The 21,900-nt window shown below is 33.1% G+C and overlaps 1 protein-coding gene across 2 annotated transcripts; it reads left to right on the top strand.

The window, feature by feature from the left end:
* The first annotated feature begins 6,941 nt into the window (after positions 1 to 6,941).
* Positions 6,942 to 20,653, top strand: LOC123542675 (toll-like receptor 4). 2 transcript variants are annotated; one of them, XM_045328626.2, is made up of 2 exons: positions 6,942 to 7,228; positions 13,325 to 20,653. In XM_045328626.2, exon 2 carries the CDS (start codon positions 13,330 to 13,332, stop codon positions 15,565 to 15,567), a length of 2,238 nt encoding a protein of 745 aa, XP_045184561.2. In that variant the 5' UTR covers positions 6,942 to 7,228; positions 13,325 to 13,329; the 3' UTR covers positions 15,568 to 20,653. The 2 variants fall into 2 exon arrangements, with proteins under 2 accessions (XP_045184561.2, XP_045184562.2); XM_045328627.2 differs by having other exon boundaries at positions 6,943 to 7,228; positions 13,328 to 20,653.
* Positions 20,654 to 21,900: the final 1,247 nt, after the last annotated feature.

Genomic DNA, 21,900 nt, shown 5'->3' with positions numbered 1-21,900 from the left:
ACGTGTCAATTACGATAAGGACCTTTTATGCTTGACGGGGCTCATGTAATCGCAACATAACTTTTGAAATAGTACTTTTTATTCTATTTCTATTTTATCTATCCAATCGCGAACGTTCATTTGCAGCACGTGACCGTACAATATATATTACGGTATTTGGACACACGTGCGTACAAAAATCCTGTATTTTCTGTATTTGGACGCACGTGCCATCGAAGGAGAGGAGCGCTGTTAACAAAAATTATATGTTGTTAACAGTTCATTTACGCCTACGCAAGTCTTGTTCTATTCTCATCCACTTGAAAATTTCGGTTAATGGTTAGGGCAATGTCTCATGTAAATGGAGTGACCGCTTTTTTTTATCTGTAGTCATATTTCCATTTTGGTAAGGGGTAAAAAACGCTCCATTTTAGAAAATAGATGAAACCACGTTTAACAACTTGATTTTTACTAAATATCTTTTAAAACGTGTCGGACTTTTTATATTATATTCTTATATTCGTTTTTCATACACTGTCATTGTAGAAAAAAAAAGACTTCGGTTTGAGATATATCTTTGGATTACTCTTGATGAATGTAAACTTCACGAACTTTCGTGGTTTTTGGTCAAAATAACTTTTGCGCGCGAAAATAAATTCGTGGGTATTGTCCTTTAAACATAGAATGAATGGGGATTTTACCACTTTGTGATTCAGCAAAGTTGCACAAAGGATTCTTGTTGATAAAGCATTGACAAAAGTGGCATTTTTATCTGATGTCAAAGACGTGTGCTACTTGCACACCTTACAGCTCAAATATAATGCATTTGTGTTTAGTTTCAAATTATAGTTGTTGTATTGGTATAATTGTACAATGGATTACTAGAGATCTGTCATAATATGTTGGTGTGATAATCTGTTTAAGAAAAAAATATGTTTGCCAATGTTTGAAAGTTGAAATTTTCTGAATTGAGTTTATAAAATAAACAGTATATCCTGCAATAAAAAAATCTAAAATTAAATGAATTTCTCGAATAGAAATATGTCAAAATATCAGAATTTTTATGACTTAAATGTCCAGTTGTTTTACAACGTTTTTTATTGTCATTAAACTGTGTATACGTGACTCTTTACCCAACAAAATAAGATAAACATACACTTATACTTCTTTATCAGCACTAAAACCCATTTTATGATCAAAGGTAGTATTTCCGTCTTCTTTTAGTGATTGTTTCATCTCAATAAACTTTATTGGTTATTTACACCTTCCCAACATTGACCGAATAACCGAATATTGATTTTTACCAGGTAGTAGATAACCGAAATACGTTAATCTTGCCTACTGTGGTCTTGCCTAAGGGAAACAATACAGATATGCAATATAATCAAAGGATGCTACAATGTAACATTGGCTATTAAAGTTGGCAATGATAATATTGGCTGTTTTCTTAGCAGAAATGAACTCTCTTTACACCCATTAACCCCCATTAACCATATATAGAATTTGTGAGAATTTATAAAGTCGTCATATTCCCTAAACATCATAATATACACATGTTTTTTTTTTTTTTTTTTTAATATTTCGCCGATAATTCAACTGAGAGATGTTTCCGATTACACATACATTTAAACATGCTTTTTATATGTCTATCAAGGTCAAAAGTATAGGAACGAAAGGTAAATGAAATACCATTCCTTTAGGTAATGAGGTGTTTCAAATGATATAAACGTGTACTTTCTAGTGTGTACAAACGAACGAGCTACAAAAATAGTAGTAGCAGCGAAAGAGGTCCACGAAAATGAGAGCGATATCCAACACTTGTTTCGAGTATAAGAAGGCAGTTAGTAGTAAATTTCCTAGTTCATCAAGTTTTCCATTTCATTGCCTTTGACATGATATTTTAACAATTTTAGAAATAAAGGTAGTAAATAATAACGAAGCCCAAAGTGCCAGGCTTAAAATTCTATTGCATCCGACTGAGAAAAAACTATTTTTTGAAATTCCTGTTGTAAGCCCTGTGTATTTGTCACACATAAAGCTATCTACAAAATTGCTTGCAACGAAACCTATTGAATGTAACAAGAAAATTAATATCAAGACGGTTTTTTTTTCTTCAATTTTATGACTAATAAAGGGTTATACACGCCAGTCGGCGGGTGTTTCTCCTGCTTCTCTCAATACATGAAACATAATAAAACCAAGTGTATTGATCGTCTAACTTTATAAGCAGATAATATTATAAAGTCAATGCTTTTCTGTATTTAAGGTTCTTCACAAGAGTTTAAGGAAAGGTCATCTGCCAAGTCTCTTTTTATTTGTTATTTTTCACGAGATATTTTTACTAGAAGTTTTTCGTAACTCTTACTGTTTTCGGTTAAGCATCAATTTGTATAGAAAAAAATAAAGAAAATAAATGTGACAGCTGTGGTATTATCCATTGATATCACGTGATTTCTGTACAATATTCTACAAGTTTATCAAGTCACTTTATCAAATTTCAGAATTATGTTTGTCATTATTCTGACCTTTCTGTCGTCATGTAAATTGTAAATCGTGATCCATGCTTTATTGCCACACAACTGTTTTTAAATAAAACCGCCTTGATAGCCTAGTGGCAGAGCTTTGAGTGCGGGAGGTCGTGGGTTCGATTTCCGCCCGCGTCATACCAAAGACGTAAAAAAATGGTTCCACCAGTTTCCTCAGTATCATTTAATAGGGTTTCATTTACATCAAGTGTTTTTCTTCAGTACCTACAACCTTTAATAATTCGTTTCATACAATTTGTTAATAAGTTGGCGATACTAACTCCTACGTAGGAGATAATAAGTCCTACCTAGGAGTCCTACGTAGGAGATAGGAGATACTATGTCGTACGTAAGACAAATTTAAATCTCTCTGGCACCTGGACGCTGCCATACGTTTCCGACAATATGTTATGGTGCATTTCCTCCAAATATATAATAATGCGTTGCCTATATTATGTAAAAATGCATTTTGAAAAATCATGCATGTATGCCTTTGTTACTTCAAGTTTGTAAATGCTTATAGCATTAGAGAAAAATTAGCAGTTACACGAACAACTTTATTAGTCATACTGCAACAACATTCTTATAGTCTTATAGTCTCGTATTTCAGCTTGATGAGCTAAATCCAGGAGATATTTTTCACAGCCTCGTTGTGTGTGCCTTTTTTCTCTGTGTTTACATGTTGATGGCTTCTTTTTACGTATTTTTGTTTAGTTTATAGTCACACGTAGGCAATGCGTATGTCATGTGGCGACTTATCAGCTTTTGATGACAGATGAAGATCCCATTTGCCCCTCCAAGCATTGATTGAGAAAAGCATGTGCACATGGGCAGAATCACCGTTCTTCTGTCCGTTCGTTAAATGGGTTCACAAGAAGAATTCTGGAACCCTACCGAGGTTTTTAACCTACATCTGTAAGCGGCAAGTGATTCGAACTCAATTGAGTCAACTCCCTCAATCACTTGGCCACAGAGGCTCCCGTATCCTTTGAAGATGCATTTGTTGCTGAAGTGTTAGTAAGCTGATGTTATTATGAGAAACATATTACAAAATTATTAAACAGAATTGATTGAGAATCAACGTTTATGTTTTCTAAAGCCTTTACATTCGAATATAATAAAAACTCTTCCTTGAATGATACATAAACTATGTACCCCGTATTGGAGACATTACGCAATGAATAGGTTGATTATTATCAATTTTATATTATGAAAAAGTAGCAAAACCTTAACAAAATTCATTAATTTGCAAAATATCATAACACAAGCGCTCCAAAATCCAGAAAAACAGTCGACTTGCGTCATTTGGGATTTTCATTTAGTAAACATGTCAGACTTATTTGCATAAATAAGGCATTTAAATGAATACACAGGATAATGATAAAATCGTTCCTGGAATCGGCAATTCTATATGAAAGTCATGTGTGTAAAGAGAGTTTATTCCTGTTAAGAAAGTCAGCTATATCATCTTACCGAGATATAATAGACACAAAGACAAGGACCATACTATTCACTGAAAGACTAACTTTGATCATGTGGTAGGTTTTATTACTAGATACGAAAAATTGATGTAATTTGGCAAAATATTGCCTGTTGTTTACACGACATTGTCAAAAATGGCGTTTTTCACTTACTTTTAAAAGTGGTATGCTCCTTGCAGAAATCAAAGAAACGTTTATACTGTGAAAGTTGCCCGGTGGTATAAACTTATTGGGATAGGAGTTTTGCAAAAAATCGAAATATTGTGCAGAAGGAAGTAAATCGTTGTAACGCTTTTTAAATAAAGGAGAAAATCAATAGTTATTCTTTTTGTTATTTATTATTATTATTATTATTATCATTATTACACCAGATTAATATAGCGCCCTTTTCATGATAAGCACGTTCAAAGGCGCTTTACATATAGTATATAATGCAGCTTACTACCGCTCAGATTCTCATAATCAAAGATAAGATAAGATTTATTTTGAGTCGGCAAGACATTTACAAATAACATACGCTCTGATGAGCTTTTTAACCGACTAAAGAAATCAAAGAAATTGTATACTTCCCATAGGCATCAAAGTTAACTTCAATACCGATTATCTCCCCACAAAAAGATGAATATCAAAAAAAATTCGGTGAATGAAACGTTTTTAATTTTGAATGCCTTTAAAGTGACCAAATTTCATCTAAATATTACCATCCAGTTACAAGATATGAAATATGGCTATTACACCATGTTATCCTTAAATTCAGTACTAATATGCTTAATGATAGTGTTTTTAAGTTGATTCCATTCCGATATCCAATCTTGTCTGTTTTCGAGTTTAATATACGTTAAAGTCGACATATATTTCGTTCATGACTTATTTTCAGCTTATATATAGCCTTACATTTTGAGAACAAAATTTCAAACAAAACCAACTCATAGAAAGAAAGGGTTGTCTCACATGAAAATTGAACAGCATATAAACATGTTCATTACTCTAAGAAACAATTGTCAGTATACAGATATACATTGAATATCGGAAATGGTCTGCATATTTTTTAGGTACCGCACTTTCGGACAGTTGAGAGCCTTATAAAACTCACCATTTCAAAGAACTGTTACATATCTTCTTTCTGATGTATTTTCAATAATGTCCCAGTGCTGAAATTTCACATAACTAGGTGGAACGAAGATTTCAGCAATTATTTATTGGGTGGGACTATTTTCCAAAGTCTACCCATTCACTAAAGCAATAGGTTAGGTAAACTCCAATATATTTTTGAAGCTATGTTAAACCTAACCCGAACCTTTATTCTGTATATTAAGTTATAATTTAGTGATGCAAAGCCTGGACTTTAGCCGAGAAAACCATGGAAAGTAGTGTTCCCTCGTTTTTTTTTCTTATATTTCTACAAATGGTATTCATTTTAAGAAGGGGACAGCCTTTTTAGAATATTTAAATTATGGGACAGTACGACAGAACATGAAATGTCCAAGTAGATTGTTGGTAAAGATGAAGTTCGTTTATCAAATATTTCTGTGTTTTTGATGATATACTCCTAAACCTTAATCACCAGGCGTCCGATCAAAGATTAGGGTGTATCTTTGTATGCAACTGTAATACCTACAATGATCTAATTGATAGTACGTTTAATACTCTTTGAATATCTGAAAAGATTACTTCTCCTGCTTCAAGGCACTGGCAGCATAAACGTTCATCAATTATATTTCGTATTTCTGATGTACCCCTAGCAGTCTAATTTTGTATTTATTATTTATATTCTCAGCCTTAACCTCTTTCGCATCACTTTTGCTGTCATTTTTTCTTCGATGTAATGTAATTTTCAAAGTCGCTTCGTGACATCTAAAATATGATATAATTTGTCCTTTATACATTTATATATGAGCCGTGCCACGAGAAAACCAACATAGTGCGTTTGCGACCAGCATGGATCCAGACCAGTCTGCGCATCCGCGCATTCAAAGCCTTTTGCATTGAGAGAATCTTTAAGGGTACAACATGGATCCTGACCAGCCTGCGCATCCGGGGCTGATCTGGATCCATCCTGGTCGCAAACGCACTATGTTGGTTTTCTCATGGTGCGGATTATAACAATGGTAAATACGATAAGCATATTTTTACCAAATTTATAAAAAATTATCAAAAGATCTCATCACACCATAGTAAACAGCTAAGTAAAAAAATTAAGGTCATAGCAGGCTCAGTTTCATTGGGTGTAATTATGAGAATCTTCTGCACTAACAGGGCTAATGGAGCGGTTAATGAAACTCGTTACTTAAATATTTATTACAAATTTAATTTATATAGTGTACGAAATCTTTTCTTAAAGCTTTGTGAATATTTGATATATTAAGAAATATTTAGATTGAAGATCGTTACTAAAATATTTATTTCTGATGTTGATTTTATAGTGCATAAAATCTTTCTTAAAGCTTTGTCAATATTTGATATATTAAGAAATATTTAGATTGAAGATCGTCACTAAAATATTTATTTCTGATATAAATTTTATAGTGCGTAAAAGTTTTTCTTAAAGCTTTGTCAATATTTGATATATTAAGAAATATTTAGATTGAAGATCGTCACTAAAATATTTATTTCTGATATATTTTTTATAGTGCGTAAATGTTTTTCTTAAAGCTTTGTCAGTATTTGATATACATGAAATATTAATAAATATTTAAAACTTAAAACTTCCCTGTACAGTATAATACACTAAACTGATAGTATGACTCCCCTTTATTGTATACAACACTCATTTAAATCTAAACTTCCTCCTAATTTTGACGGGTATTGGTTTTGCATCTATTTATATTGCTTTGTGTGTCATAACAAAAACGATGGGGAAATCCCAATTAAAAACATTGTTCGAATATATAGTGGACGCAACTTGACCCCGATGGTTAACCTTTGTATGATAATACATAATTAGATACAACCTATTATTGAAAAGGAATGTACGTAAAACGCTTCAGCTCTTTGCATTCATAAATTTAAAATTGACGGTTACTCTAAGTACCCCATATTTCTACAATGAAATAATCAATATGAATAATCAGCTTAAGGTTGCGTCTACTATATTACAGGGTTATACAGGTAGCTATATTATCTCCTACTGTTTTCTGATGGTTCTAGTTTTGGACTAGTTTTAGCGAGTCACAACCATCCAAAATCTTATTCTGTAACGCAGTTAAAGAAGTGATATTCGAAATAAAGGATTAAGTTATAGAGGTTTGTTCTTAATTTGATTGTAAATTTCAAGGATATTTCATATACTAAATATATAAACTGTAAGGCTTACTTCGCATCGAACATTCTGTTATCTATATTCGTTGTTTATTCATACAGTATAATGTGAGCACTGCCTTGATAGCCGAGTGGTAGAGCACACACTTCGGACACGGGTGCCTTCCCGTGTTCGCTCTCTACCTGGTTCGTACCAAACTACGTGAAAAAATGGCAGTAGTAGTTTTCTCGCTCAGACATTGAAAAGCATAGTTTTAGGACTGGTCAGCACAATGAAACTATAATGTAGGGTAACATGTCACATGCGTATGAAGTGGCCTTTGTCAGGCAATGCCATAAAGTTGTGTACTGTGCTTACTACAACACAAATAACAGTATCATGTTAGTAGCGAGCATAGCTCGCGAGCAATTGCTCGAAGCGCAATTGCGAGCGCGTAGCTCGCCTTACGGCAATGTGTAGGCGAATATAACAAAGGTGTGTCAAATGGGACGAAGTGATGTAGCTGAAAAATTTTCTTCTCGTCTGGGCGCCGCCATTTTGTTGTACTTCCGTCATAGTCGGGAAAATTGTTTTTATTTTTTTTTTGTTTTATATTTGAGTTACAATCTCTATGTTCATTAGGTGTCTTTATTTTCAAAAAAGTTATGTTATGGAAATTATTTCAATTTTGTTTTTATTTTACGAAGTGCGTGTCCCTAGAGGACAGCTGCTCACATGAAATGCTTTGTTGGCAGTGAATACAGAACTTCATTTGATTGCTGAATATTATCCATCACTCAAAAATAAGGCAAGAAAGATTTTCAGTTGGTAGAAAAAATATGATTTTCTTTTAAAAGATCAAGCATTGGCCAGAAAATGGGATAAAATGTCATAAATAAGCTACAGTAAAACACCGCTCGCTCGAGGTCGCAAGGGGATGAGCAAAATGCTCGAGTTATCCATGGTTTCGAACGACTCGAACATTGACCAACATAAGAAGAAAATTGAAGTTTGTTTTACCAATATCAATTGTCATCGCGACCATTTGCAAAGTAAACGATGATGCGTAATAATAACATGCTTGTGACATTTTCAAAAAACAAAACAAAAACATATTGATAGACGTTTCAATACGTAATTTGTAAATGGCACATGCGAAGAAACAACTAGGACTTTTTATTTTTATTTATGAACAAGTGCATATCAAAATTATTTTCTCAATTTTATGAAAAGGCTATATTATTTCCTTCATTTGCGTGCAAACAACTGCTGATTAAAATACAAAGATCTCATGACAGTCTTCTCGATCCCGCAGAAAAGAAAATTTAAGTAATCAGTAATTCATCTATATCTGACCAATAAAACTTTTGTCAATAATTAATCTCATTATCAGATCAAATATACCAACAAACAAACATTAAGGATAGTCGTGGAATAGACCACGCAATTCTCACGGTGTGTGGACATTTTTAATAAACCGATAAATTCTGACCACCGAAGGTGTGAACAATTTTGACACCTCTGCTCGAGTTTGCCAGAAGCAACAAAGAGTAAATTAATACACAGGGACCAGATGTCATGCTCGAGCGATCGAGTTATCGGTGCTCGACCCAGCCGTGGTAATTTCACATAGAAAATAGAAGGAAATCGACCGGGACCACATGAACTGCTCGAGCGAGCCCGGGTACTCGAGTCATCGATGCTCGAGCGAGCGGTGTTTCACTGTATATGTACGCCACAAACAGGTAATGACGTCACCGTGACACCGGCTTTCCATAAATATTGCAACGTATGATATTCGCTGTTACAGGTATAATGACATTAAATTGTTGTTTCTTTTCAAGTGAATAGGTTCTCGGAATTGTTTTTAGCAGTGGATAGTTTCTTTGTCGTTTAAGCTACGCCCGCTCAGAGGCTTTGCCTTTTTCATATTAGTCTTCAATGATTTTTTCACTTAAAGTTATTTGACACTGTAAATGGAATTACTTTCAAATGTAGCTTCAAAATTATGTTTATCAAAGTCGTTAAAAAGATTCGAACTTGCCCACAATAAACTGTATCTGATGGCCTTCTTTGTAGAATTTCGGTATCTGTTCTTTACATTCAAACATTTATTACACCTGGATCTTTCACATAATCAGTTAAGCTGGTTACCTTCTACAATATTTTCTAATAATATCAACTTGACAGAAATAGATTTATCCCATAATAATGCCTTGATATTTATTTATACTGTGAGATATATTGTTTTGTCAAAAATATATATTGAACAATTCAGTGGGATAGAAATCATGCTGCTTTTCACATGATTAGTAGTAATTCTAACACGACCAGCGAATAACCTACATACATGTAGAGCAAAATCTATCTCGGGTTATTCTGCAATAAACCACTCGCGTGCAATGACGTCATCCGATTCAGGCGCTTAGCACGGTCGTAAAAATAGTTACTATTATTTCTAACACTGTTGATACTAGTATGTCGTGTTATAGCCGAAATAATAAGTTCCCAAGTGTGATTTATCGTAGAATAACACAAGTTTTTCGTTCTTATGCGAAACAATATATCACTCAGGCCTACGGCTTTCGTGATATATTCTTACGCATAAGAACTCAGAACTCAGGTTATTCTACGATAAACCACGTTTGGGAACTTATTATTTCTTAAATATAAATACCTTATTCAAGATAAGTCTCTTGCTTTTTACTGATGAACTTTATGTTTCCAAATGTTTTAGGAAAACTAATTTCCACTGTCTGTAAATATTGCATTACTTAAACATGCACGTACGCGTGAAAGCACACACGTAAGAACACAAGCATGCACGCAACAAGAAAGAACGCACGCACGTACGCACGCTAATGTCAAATTCACTAATTGTACGCTAAAACATGAAGCAACAACTTACTAGATCAGAGCGTGCTACGATTTGAACACTCGGTTTTATATATATTCAAATCTGGCTTTTTCTTGATGATATCTGGCTTTGTCTGGATGATACATGTAGTTTGGTTCGCAAATTTCCTGTAATAAATCCTTTGCAATTACTATATTACCTAGTATACTGAAGATTCATCTTTGAATGTAAGAAAGATAATATAAGATTTCAAGACACACATGCATAATCAGCAAATAAAGCAAACGTTCGGCAAAATGTCAACCTCCCTAAGTGGCCTTTTTAAAATTTACAATTGTTTTACTGATTACATGAAATTTTTGCTGATAATGATTTAGATGTTATGAATAGTAAATGAAGGTTAGATAAAAATCTGTTAATTATCTAGTAAAATGTGTCCACTTTGTACTTGATTCCGGTTTGTTTCAAGATGCCTCCATTAGTTAAATCATAATACATTCTCTGTAAAACTACTAGACATAAAATTCTTCAAGGCTCCTTTTGGGAATATATAAAAAATGTTTCATGATTTTTTCAACTTATAGGCTTCTAAGCTAGTGAGCTCTTGGACAATGTTAAGGTACACGTAAATAAGTACAATATATTAATGTACAAGCTCAATCAAACTGTGCCCGCAACATTTTTATTTATGTCGTGTTGGGCGACCTGTTGGTTTTCCACTTTGTTACTATTTTATTATCACAGTAGCGTTCTCTGTGTCATATGGAGGTCCTAAAAAGTCTCCCCATACTTTTATTCAAACCTGTTATAGTTCGGTCTCTTTAGATCGTTCAGCACGACATTTATGTTGTGTTAGTGTACTGTTTACTTTTTTTTCAGCTTGAACCTTTCGGTTCGGATGTTCTAATACTCCGACTTTAATACTTTAAGTATTGCCTTATCACCCCTGGTTTTTAATTGTCTTTTGGCAGTTTCAGATATATGCAGGCGCTATAACCTCAGGTCCTCACTGTTAAGTTCTGCCGATTGTTTTCTCGTTTAGGGCAAACCATTATTTTAATTGGGATCATACGCCGCTTTTCATTAAATTGCACTATGTGTATCATTAAAAGATCCATGTACACGGCCGTATGAATACAGCTGCGGGAGTTCCTAAATTTTATTTCGGTACCTGTTACATGTATAAATGTTGAGTTCTGCTCAACCCGGGACTAGAGGGCGTGAACGGTAAGACGTCCGATCAAAGATTAGGGTGTATCTTTGTATGCAATTGTAATACCTGCAATGATCTAATTGATAACATTTTTAATACTGTTTGAATATCTGAAAAGATTTCTTCCCCTGCTTTAAGGCACTGGCAGCATAAACGTTGATCAATTATAATTCGTATTTCAGATGTACCCCCAACAAAGAGAATCAGTCTAATATTGCATTTATTATTTATATTCTCAGCCTTAACCTCTTTCGCATTCCTTTTGCTAATGAAATACTGTTGTCATTTTCTCTTCGATGTACTGTAGTTTTCAAAGTCGCTTCGTGACATCTAAAATATAACATATGTTGTCCTTTATACATTTATATATGAGCCGCGCCATGAGAAAACCAACATAGTGCGTTTGCGACCAGCATGGATCCAGACCAGGATCAATGCTGTTCGCTTTCAAAGCCTTTTGCAATGAGAGAAACAATTAGCGAACAGCATGGACCCTGACCAAACTGGATCCATGCTGGTCGCAAACGCACAATGTTGGTTTTCTCATGCATGGTGCGGTTCATATATTTATATGTCAGATGGCATCAAGGATCAATGAAATAGAAACAAATTTTGGAACCCTCTAGAGTATTATAAATCCACATAGTATACGTAATTAACTCTCAGTGATATGCTTCGTTGTCATCTATGTATTAACCAATATGCATGTGATATGTAATGGTAAATACAATAAGTATATTTATATCAACTTAATAAAATTGATCAGAAGATCCAATCAAACCATAGTACACAGCTAAGTAAAAAATGAGGTTATAGCAGACTCATTGAGTCTGTTTATGAGAAACTTCCACACTAACAGGGCTAATAGAGCTGTTAATGAAGATCGTTACTAAAATATGTATTACGAATATAATCTATATAGTGTAGAAAAAAAGCTTTTCTTAAAGTCAATATTTAATATAATATAAGAAATATTTAAAATTTCAAACTTCCCTGTACGGTATATTACAATACACTGATTTTGCAACTCCCCTTTATGATATATTGCACTCATGTAAATTGATAACTTCCTCCTTCTACCTTTGATATGTTTATCATGCTGGATATCACTTTTTGCGTTTATTCATATTACCTTGTGAGTCATAACTAAAAAGATGGGGAAATCCGTTAAAACATTGTTCGAACATATTACAGGTATTAAAATGTTATACAGGTATCCTACAAGTACCCATGCGCATATTATCAACTTTTATATTCTGATGACTTTTGTTTTGGACTGGTTTTGTCGAGTCACAACCATCCAAAATCTTATTTTGTGACGCAGTTAAAGAAGTGATATTCGAAGTTAAGGATTAAGTTATTGAGGGTTGTTCTTAATTTGATTGTATATTTCAGAGATATCTCACATACTAAATATTTAAACTGTAAGGCTTACGTCGCATCGAACATTCTGTTATCTATATTCGTTGTTTATTCATACAGTATGATGTGAGCACTGCCTTGATAGCCAAGTGGTAGAGCACACACGCCCTCTATCTGGTTCGTACCAAACAACGTGAAAAATGGCTCTAGTTGAATTAAAAGCATAGTTTTAGGACTAGTCAGCACAGTGTAACTATAATGTGTCATAACATGCCACGTGTCTATAGAGCGATATTTTTGTGAGGCAATGCTATAAAGTTTAGCACTGTGCTCACGGCAACAAAACGACAAGACCGTGTTAATAGTCTTCAATGAATTGTCCACTCAACTTTATTTAACACTGTAAATGAAATTACTTTAGATTATAATTTCAAGGCTATGTTTATCAAAGATAAGTTTAATTAATAAAAATGCTAGAGGGCTAGTTGGTGAAGCATACAGGGGTATAAAAGTACACATGTGTTCTTAATAGAAGTATTAGCAAGCGCTTTTATCATTTCTTTCTCTGAAAATACGAACGTGCGCTAAATTCATGGCCTTTGCGTCATTCCCACTAAAATGTCAAAACTCACTATCATATCTTTACCGTTTTGCCTTCTTATATTTCAGTAGGAATGCTTCTGCTACAGATTTACTTCCTCTTCCTGACTGTGTCAGTCTTTATGACTGGTTCACACGAAGGCACAAAGATCAGTGGAATGGGCGATTGCTATACTGAAGAATTATCTGTTATATGTGAACACAGTCTACCATATGTTCTTCCTGATAATATGTCGAGAGTGATTGTTAAAGACTTTTTGCATGCCATGATAAAGAATGAAACATTTACGGATATTACCTGGATGTCAGTAGATTTTTTGGATATAACAGTAAATCACTATGTGGATTTACATCTATATGACAACAACTTTTTTTCTCTCACTACTTTAAAGACACTCGGAATACATTCCCCTGTTTTAAAGATAAATGCGCAAAATCCGAGTAATATTCTGTACGGATTGACAAAGCTGCAGTCATTAAATTTATCGTCATGTTATGATCTCAGTGCGGGATCTCTTTTGACAATGCTGGAGTCACATAGCCGCTTAGACGCATTAATTCTTGACCAGATTGCCACTAGTGCTCGTAATTTTTTATTTTTAGTTATAGATAATGCATGTAGTAAAATGATTAGTAAAATGGAAATAAGGAAGTTAAGTTTAAGTGGATGTAACTTAATAGTCAAGGGTCCATTCCAGATAGAACATCTTTCATACTATTTACATGATTTTGATATTTCGAATACCACGTTTGTAGTCAGCAGTGGTTATTCAGAGCTTAAGGTACTATTGGAAAATATACTGTACCATGTGAAAATTTTGGATGCATCCCTTATTCAACCTAGATTCATAAAACTAGATCATGGTTTGCTATCTAACAAAACAGTTAATCTAAATTGTAATGAAACTACCGATTTCTTACTACGCACACTGTTTTGTAAAGAAGTTGAAAATTTGAAACTAAATGGAATATTTTCTAGAAGCATGGAGATAACAAATTCTTTTCTCAACTTTTCATCGTGTAATATTGATTTAGAATCAGTAGAATTAAGATCTAATAAACTTCATATTTTCAATGCAACTTTACTGTGGCCAAGCAAAATGCACTTACATGAACTTGATTTATCTTTAAACGATCTGGAATACTTATCCCCTTTTGCCTTTGGATCAATCTTGTCGTTAAAAAGATTCCACCTTGCTCACAATAAACTGTATCTGATGGCCTCCTTTGCAGAATTTCGGTATCTGTTCTTTACTTTCAAACATTTATTACACCTGGATCTTTCACATAATCAGTTAAGCTGGTTACCTTCTACAATATTTTCTAATAATATCAACTTGACAGAAATAGATTTATCCCATAATAAGTTAGCTTCAATAACTTTTGAAATACGACATTTAATCAACTTACGTTTTCTCAACATGGAAAACAATAAGATACACTATATTGATGGTCCCGACTTGCGCAGTCTCGTTTCTCTGACACAAAATATGCCAAAACCTGTCGAAATCAGTTTTTCTCATAATCCATTGATTTGCAATTGCCAGTCGGAACCGTTTGTTACATGGTTATCTTCGTACTTCGAAACAAACAAAAGACGAAAGTATACATGTACCTTAGATGGCAATGATGTTGTAGTTGATGATAAAGCAGTTGACGAATCAAGGTTTCTGTGCATACGTTCAAGAGTAGTTGCAGTTTTAGTTTCAACGGGTATAGCATTTTTCTGCATCATCTCTCTAGCTATTACGTTCATCGTATACAAGAAACGAAAACGAGAAACAGTACGAAAAAGGGCGAATTTTCTAGAAGATTTTAAAAACGGGTTACTGGAACAGAAGTTTTTATGCTTTTTATCGTTTTCCAGTGAAGACGAAAGACATGACATCGATCTAATTTATGAAAACCTAAGAGAATCGTTGAAAGCATTGACGGGAATAGAGCAAGAAGTAGTATGTTTTGGTGATAAACATATTAATCCAGGATTTCCAATCGTTGATGAAATATTGCGATGTGTATCAGAGAGTTGTGTCGCAATTTTTGTGGTTTCAAACAGTTTCTGTGAAAGCCACTGGTGTCAGATGGAAATTCGTGAATCCTACGAACTTAAGAAACCCATTATTCTTATTTGCAAAGAGCATATTGACTTAACAATAATGCCACCTTTGATGTTGAAAATATTTAGACAGTTTACACGAGCCAAATTCGTTACTAATGAAAATGGTCAAATGGAACTCGTACCAGATTTCGGTCATTTTTCAAGTTCTGTTCTTAAACTTGCAGCCTTGCGGTACGAAGAAGGTATTAACTAGTTCCATTCTTCATAAAAACAGCGTGTTAATAAATAAAAGGATCAATTAGTTTAGTTTCTTTGGAAGGCAATGATTAATGTTATTATTGTGATATGTGACTAATCGTGTTGAACTGAAACGAGAAATTGATCGTAGATTTACACATCAGTTTTTGGATACAGAAAAGCAATTTTTATGACATATAATGTTCTAAATATGGTGGTTTGGTTGCAGGATAAATGACATATTAGGTTACTGTCTTTCTTGGGTAGATAAAGCTTCCTCCAACTTGCTGCATAAACTTCAAGTTCAAAAAGACAGTTCCCTAATCTTCTCTATTCCTTTCTCTTCATGTGCGCGTATTGTCTTCATTATTTGACATCATAGCGATATATAATTTACAATGTCTTTGAAAAAAAGCGAAAATCTTCAACAAACAATAAATAAGATATCGATAAACTTCTTTTCCTTTCGTTCAGTAAGATTATGCTTGAATGTGCCGATTGAAATAACGGTTCGGCGGTAATGAGGTTTTGCCTAGTTGCTCATGAACACGATGCTTTCATGAGTACCTTGAACTAGTGACAGATTCTCTTTATCGTATTCCGTATTCTTCAATTCACAGAAGAACTAATTTAAAAATAAAACGAATTATTTTCTTTTAAGCACTGTTTTATTATAATAGCGTATTATAGAAATATTAAAGATACAGTAGTTAAAACAAAATATTTGTCTACTAATACATATCCATATATCAGGTCGAGTAAATGTAACAGACCAAGATGTACACATTGTTTAACAATTTGTGAAAGTGGCAGTTTTAGTAATTCACAACATTGTACTACATCTGTACTTACAAACTGAAGCATAATGTAAACTGTAGATCCATTTCTAGTTTCGGATGGTTTAACGTGTCTACACAGTGACATTTTTACAGTTCCTGACAATATCAGTGATCATAAAGCGACTTGTGCATTTTTCAAAGCCCCATTTTCTTGTCAAATGTCCAATAAAAGGAAAGTATGGTTATACAGTAGAGCCGACTTTCAGTCCCGAAATAACTATATTGCAAATGCTGATTGGTCGTTTCTTATTTCTATTAACGCTAATGATGGTGTACTTTTATTTACTGAAAAACTATTAGATTATATGAAAAAGTCTATACCATACAAAGAAGTCACTATCAGACCATACGGCAAACCATAGTATGATTGAACCATAAGATTGTATTCTCGCAAACGTGATAGACAAAAATTCATTGCAATTTCTACCCATAATACAAACCATTGGAATACTTATAAAAATTAAGAAACAAAGTTAACAATTTAAAAAACATACCAGAGAAACAATTTATGCTAATTTGGAGGACAGCCTTGTCGACTTGAATACAAACAATCTAAAACAATATTGGAAGCTTCTGCGTAGTTTTCTTAAAACTAAACTTTTTTCAGAAGTTATCACCCCCCCCCCCCCCCTACCCACCCCATTGAAAACTTGTAATTCTGACGGCAAAGAAACGTACCACATCTCTGACTCTAAAAAATGGCTTGTAGATTTTAATCCGAATAAAACAGAAGCAATGTTTTTACTTTACAACAAAATATCAACAAACCATATTTGACATTTGATGACGTACCTGTTAGATTTGTTGAACGACATAAACACTTAGGTTTAACACTTCAAATGGAAAATGACACGACCACATTGACCAAATAACTACATCAGCTTCAAAATTGTTAGTTATGAAAAAAAAAGTATACTCTTAATAGACTGACTCTTTATCAAATGTATATATCTTTCTTAAGACCTGTTTTAGAATATGCTTCTGTAGTGTGGGACGTCTGTACTCAGTACGAAAAAGAAACACAAAATCAACATGAAGCAGCCCGTATTGTAACTGGACTTACCCGGTCTGTCTCAATTCAAAATTTATATCAGGAAATTAACTAGCCCTCTCTATCTGACAGACGATCATATCAAAAGCTTTTAATCACATTTAGAATTCGCAACGGTGATGCGCCCAAGTATTTGAATAATATTTTTCCAAACATTGTCATTAATTCTACACATTACAACTTAAGAAACGCTGAAAATTTTATAATCCTCAGTCGAAGAACACAAATATTTTCTAATTCCTTTGTGCCTTCTGCTATTGATATTTGGAACAATTTGAGTCCTGAAATAAGAGCCAGAAACACCTTATCAAGTTTTAAAAGATTGTTAAAAATACCGTTTTTCCAACTACAGAAACTCCAAAATGGCATCTTGTAGGAGAAAGAAAATTTTCTATAATTCATGCAAGGCTTAGAAACGCGTGAAGTAATTTGAATTTTCATTTATTTTGCAACCATCTGTCTCAGGACTCAATCTGTTCTTGTGGAGAAGATATTGAAGACGTTAAACATTTTCTTTTCACTTGTACGAAATATACGAATCAAAGGATTAAACTTTTTCACGATCTAAGGCAATTTCATCCTTTAAATACCAAACTTCTTTTAGTTGGTAATTCCGAATTGTCATATGAAGACAACAGCAAAATATTCTGCTCAGTCCAACATTACATAAAATCAACCAAACGCTTTTGAGACTCGCCATATTTAGCAGGCAATATTATTCAATTTATTCTTATATAATTATATAAGTTTAATATATAATTATATAAGTTTATTATTGAAAACCCCAGTTGTTTCTTTTTTATGTCCTTTTTCCCCAAATTGTAGTACATGTTAATGCAATTGAATTGCATCTCAATTTTTGTACTCTTATATCTTTTGTTTGTCTATATAAGTCACATGTACCCGTTTCTCTTTTTTAAAATTTTCCCCCCAAATGTAGTACATGTTAATGCACATTAATTGCATCATTTTTACTCTTACATCTATCTATACATTGACCCTAGTCACAAAAGTGATTGCTTTTATAAGTACACATGTACTTGTACCTTATACTTATCTCAACTCTTTTTTTTCTTTCCGGTTTGTAGCTATAATATTGTAAATTCATTATTTACCACACATGTACCTGATTAGTTGTCGTTGTTGTAAATTAAATAAGTAAATATTTGCATTAGGGAAGACCCGTTACTAATGTTGCGAGAACTTGTAGGTCGACCCTTTTGCCTATTATATGTACAATTGACGTAGATATCTGTTTATATATGTATATATTGGCAATATAATATGTTTAAACTAATGTAAACTGTACTAGTAACAATGTTATTATTTATAAAATAATTTATTTATTTATTAATAAAAAATGTAATATATAGTATATTGGTGGAACCAGCCAGCAGCAAGCTTCTCGCCGTATAAATAGCAAAAGATTTGACATCAACGATTTTATTGATCCAGATTTTTCAACTGATGTAGCTATTCATTTCAATAGTACTGGCCATAGTAGTTATGATTTTAGTTTTATGTCTATTGACTGTGTTAATGATAAAATGGACCGGCTGCTGAAGAAAACTTTTTGGAAAAAGTCATCTCCTCTAGAAGTTGATACTTATCGGCAAGTTAGTATCCTCAGTGTGGTGTCTAAGATCTTAGAACGCAATGTCTACAATCAGTTTTCTGAGTACTTCGGTCAACATTCCTTAGTCTATCAGTTTCAATCAGGTTTCAGGTCATCATACTCGACGGATACTTGTCTCATTCATTTGCAGGATCATATTAAGGAAAACAATGCAAAAGGACTGTACACTGGAATGGTTATGCTGGATCTCCAAAAAGCTTTTGATACTGTAGATCATGGGATCCTATGTGATAAACTTAAACACATGGGAGTTCAATCTATTGAATGGTTTCGTTCGTATCTTACTGATAGGTCTCAGTTGGTCAACATCAATAAGGTTCAATCAGCTCCAGCAAAGGTTACTTGTGGTGTGCCTCAGGGGTGTATACTTGGCCCCCTGCTGTTTCTATGCTATGTCAACGATATGTCCACTTGGGCAAAACAGAATGTATGTTATTTGACTCAGTTAAGAAACTTAAAAAGGTCAATTCGTTCAAGGTAGTCTGCAAAGGTCGTGTTATTCCATCTCAAAAAAGTGTCAAATATCTGAGTGGTACCTGACCAGTCTTTCTCTCTGGTGATTAAATAGTTAGTTCAATCTTGAACAAGGTCAATGGTCGAGTGAAGTTCTTATATCGTCATTGTAAAAATTTCAGCATTCAAACTAAGAAAACACTGGTTAATGCTCTGATTCAATGTCATTTCGACTATTCATGTTCATCCTGGTATTCTGGACTTTAAAAGGCATTACAATATAGGTTGCAGGTTACTCAAAATAAGGTCGTTCGGTTTATTCTCAATTTGCCACCAAGGTCATCGGTGACTTGTGATTCTCTTGAGATGGTCAATATGTTAAGAGTTGAGGATAGGGTCCGACAACTCCGTCTAAATCATGTTTTCAATATATTCCATGGCAAATCCCAAGAATATCTCAATCAAAACTTTCAGAGAGTATCGTCTTTACATACCAAAACAAGATTCAGCCAACTAAATTTTATTATTCCAAAAAATCATAGTTTTTTAGACAGTACATTCTTTTTTAATGCTATACATGACTCGAATAATCTGCCTGATTCTATAAAAAAGATAAAATCCAAAAACTGTTTCAAACAAGAAATAAAGAAACATTTGCATAAATGTGCGAGGCAGAGACAAAATGTATTTTATAGTGTAAATTTTTAGAGATATTTATATGTATAGGTTTATAGATACAGTTTCAGTTTTAGTTTGTAGATTCATTATTTATTTAGAATTTGTACTGATTGCTTTTTTCCCATTCATCTTACGAGAATATAAAAGACGATTTACTTACTAATTATATAATAACAATTCATTTTTAGCTTTTGTCTATTTTTACAGGATATATAATTTTAACGACCCCATTGGAAATAAGTGATTAAGTTTACTTTAATGGGCCATCCCAAGCTATAAGATCAAATTTGCATATGTTTAGTTATTAATGTCATATTCTTAGAATAATTGTCTTTTATATTGAATACGTATATGTTTATGTGATGTAAGATATTTTTAATATGATATTATATCTTATGATCTTATTACCTGAATAAAATTCAGTTGAAAAAGATGTTTACGTTTTCATGTATGTTTTTGTTTTGTTGGTTTATAAATGATGTTATCTTAGTGGACAAAAATGATTTAATTTGTTTATTAGTAAGTTTTTACGCTTTAACAGTGTTTTGTAGAGTAATCAACTATATTTTTCTATACTATAGAACTATTTCTCCGTCAATACCATTTTGCAAAACGATGGCATTTTCTACATAAAGATAAATGTTTTAAAAAACTGGAAGCTGACAAAGTAAGGTTCTATTATGATAAAAACGATACTATAAAGATCAACAACTAATCTAATTTATTACTTAGTTTGCACGTTTCGGTTTCGATTTTTTTCATGTTAAACAATAAAAAACAAACGTAACCTGACGTTAAATCATCAAATTCATATTTATAGTAGGTAAAGTAAATATCTCATAGTCAATAAAATAACATTAAATGTAAACAAAGAAATCTAATGTAACATGTAAAAATGTAATATTGTTTATTTCGTATAGCAACAAGTACCAACCATCTAAAACAATGCCAGAGGAGTGGTCCGATATAAACACGTTTTCTTCATTGTCTAACATGGGTAATCACATTACCTTTTAAATATACAAAATAACATTTTCTTTACTGACTAATCATTAAAGATACTATAAAAGTGTTCACCCATTTCAATTGTGAATAATAAACGTCTTATTATCGATCTGCTCAACAATTTTCCTAAATAGATTAGACATTTACAGTTTCTCCGTTGATTTGACAGCTATAAATAAAATTCTTAAAATATGTATTTAGTAGACAAGTTTCACATAAACAGTATTGATTCAGCACTGAACGCAGAAATGTCGTGACTTTGTTGTCGAAGTTTCCGCCATTTATAGGTTATAATAAGGTGATAAGATATTTTGAAAGCATGTAACTAACGTAAACATGTAAAGTAACAGAAAACCCGGTTTGGTCGAGTCTGTTTGTAAATGGTTATTAAAAGTACAACACCCGCCAGGCCCACTGTCAAGAAATAATAAAAATAACCACAAGGTTCTTTATGAAACGCGGACCTTCTTTTAAAAGGAAGGTATGAAAATTCGTGTTGGTTCTAAGATTTTTATGTTTTCATTATGTGGAAATGTAGAAGTGCTCTGTATATGTTAATCTCATTTTAAAGTCACTTTTATTTCCAACTAATATCGACAAAGTATACCCATTACCTTTGTGCTTGATTATATCTATTTACCTTTTTCAATAACACTTGTAATAAATATGTTTATCTCATGTTTGACG

This window comes from Mercenaria mercenaria, chromosome 19 (assembly GCF_021730395.1).
Source record: "Mercenaria mercenaria strain notata chromosome 19, MADL_Memer_1, whole genome shotgun sequence".
NCBI lineage: Eukaryota > Metazoa > Mollusca > Bivalvia > Venerida > Veneridae > Mercenaria > Mercenaria mercenaria.
The sequence above is the reverse complement of the archived record's forward strand: the minus strand, read 5'-3'. Positions and strand labels throughout refer to the sequence as shown.

Coding starts and splice junctions, on each gene's coding strand:
- LOC123542675 (XM_045328626.2), top strand. CDS start 13,330: ATGCTTCTGCTACAGATTTACTTCCTCTTCCTGACTGTGTCAGTCTTT.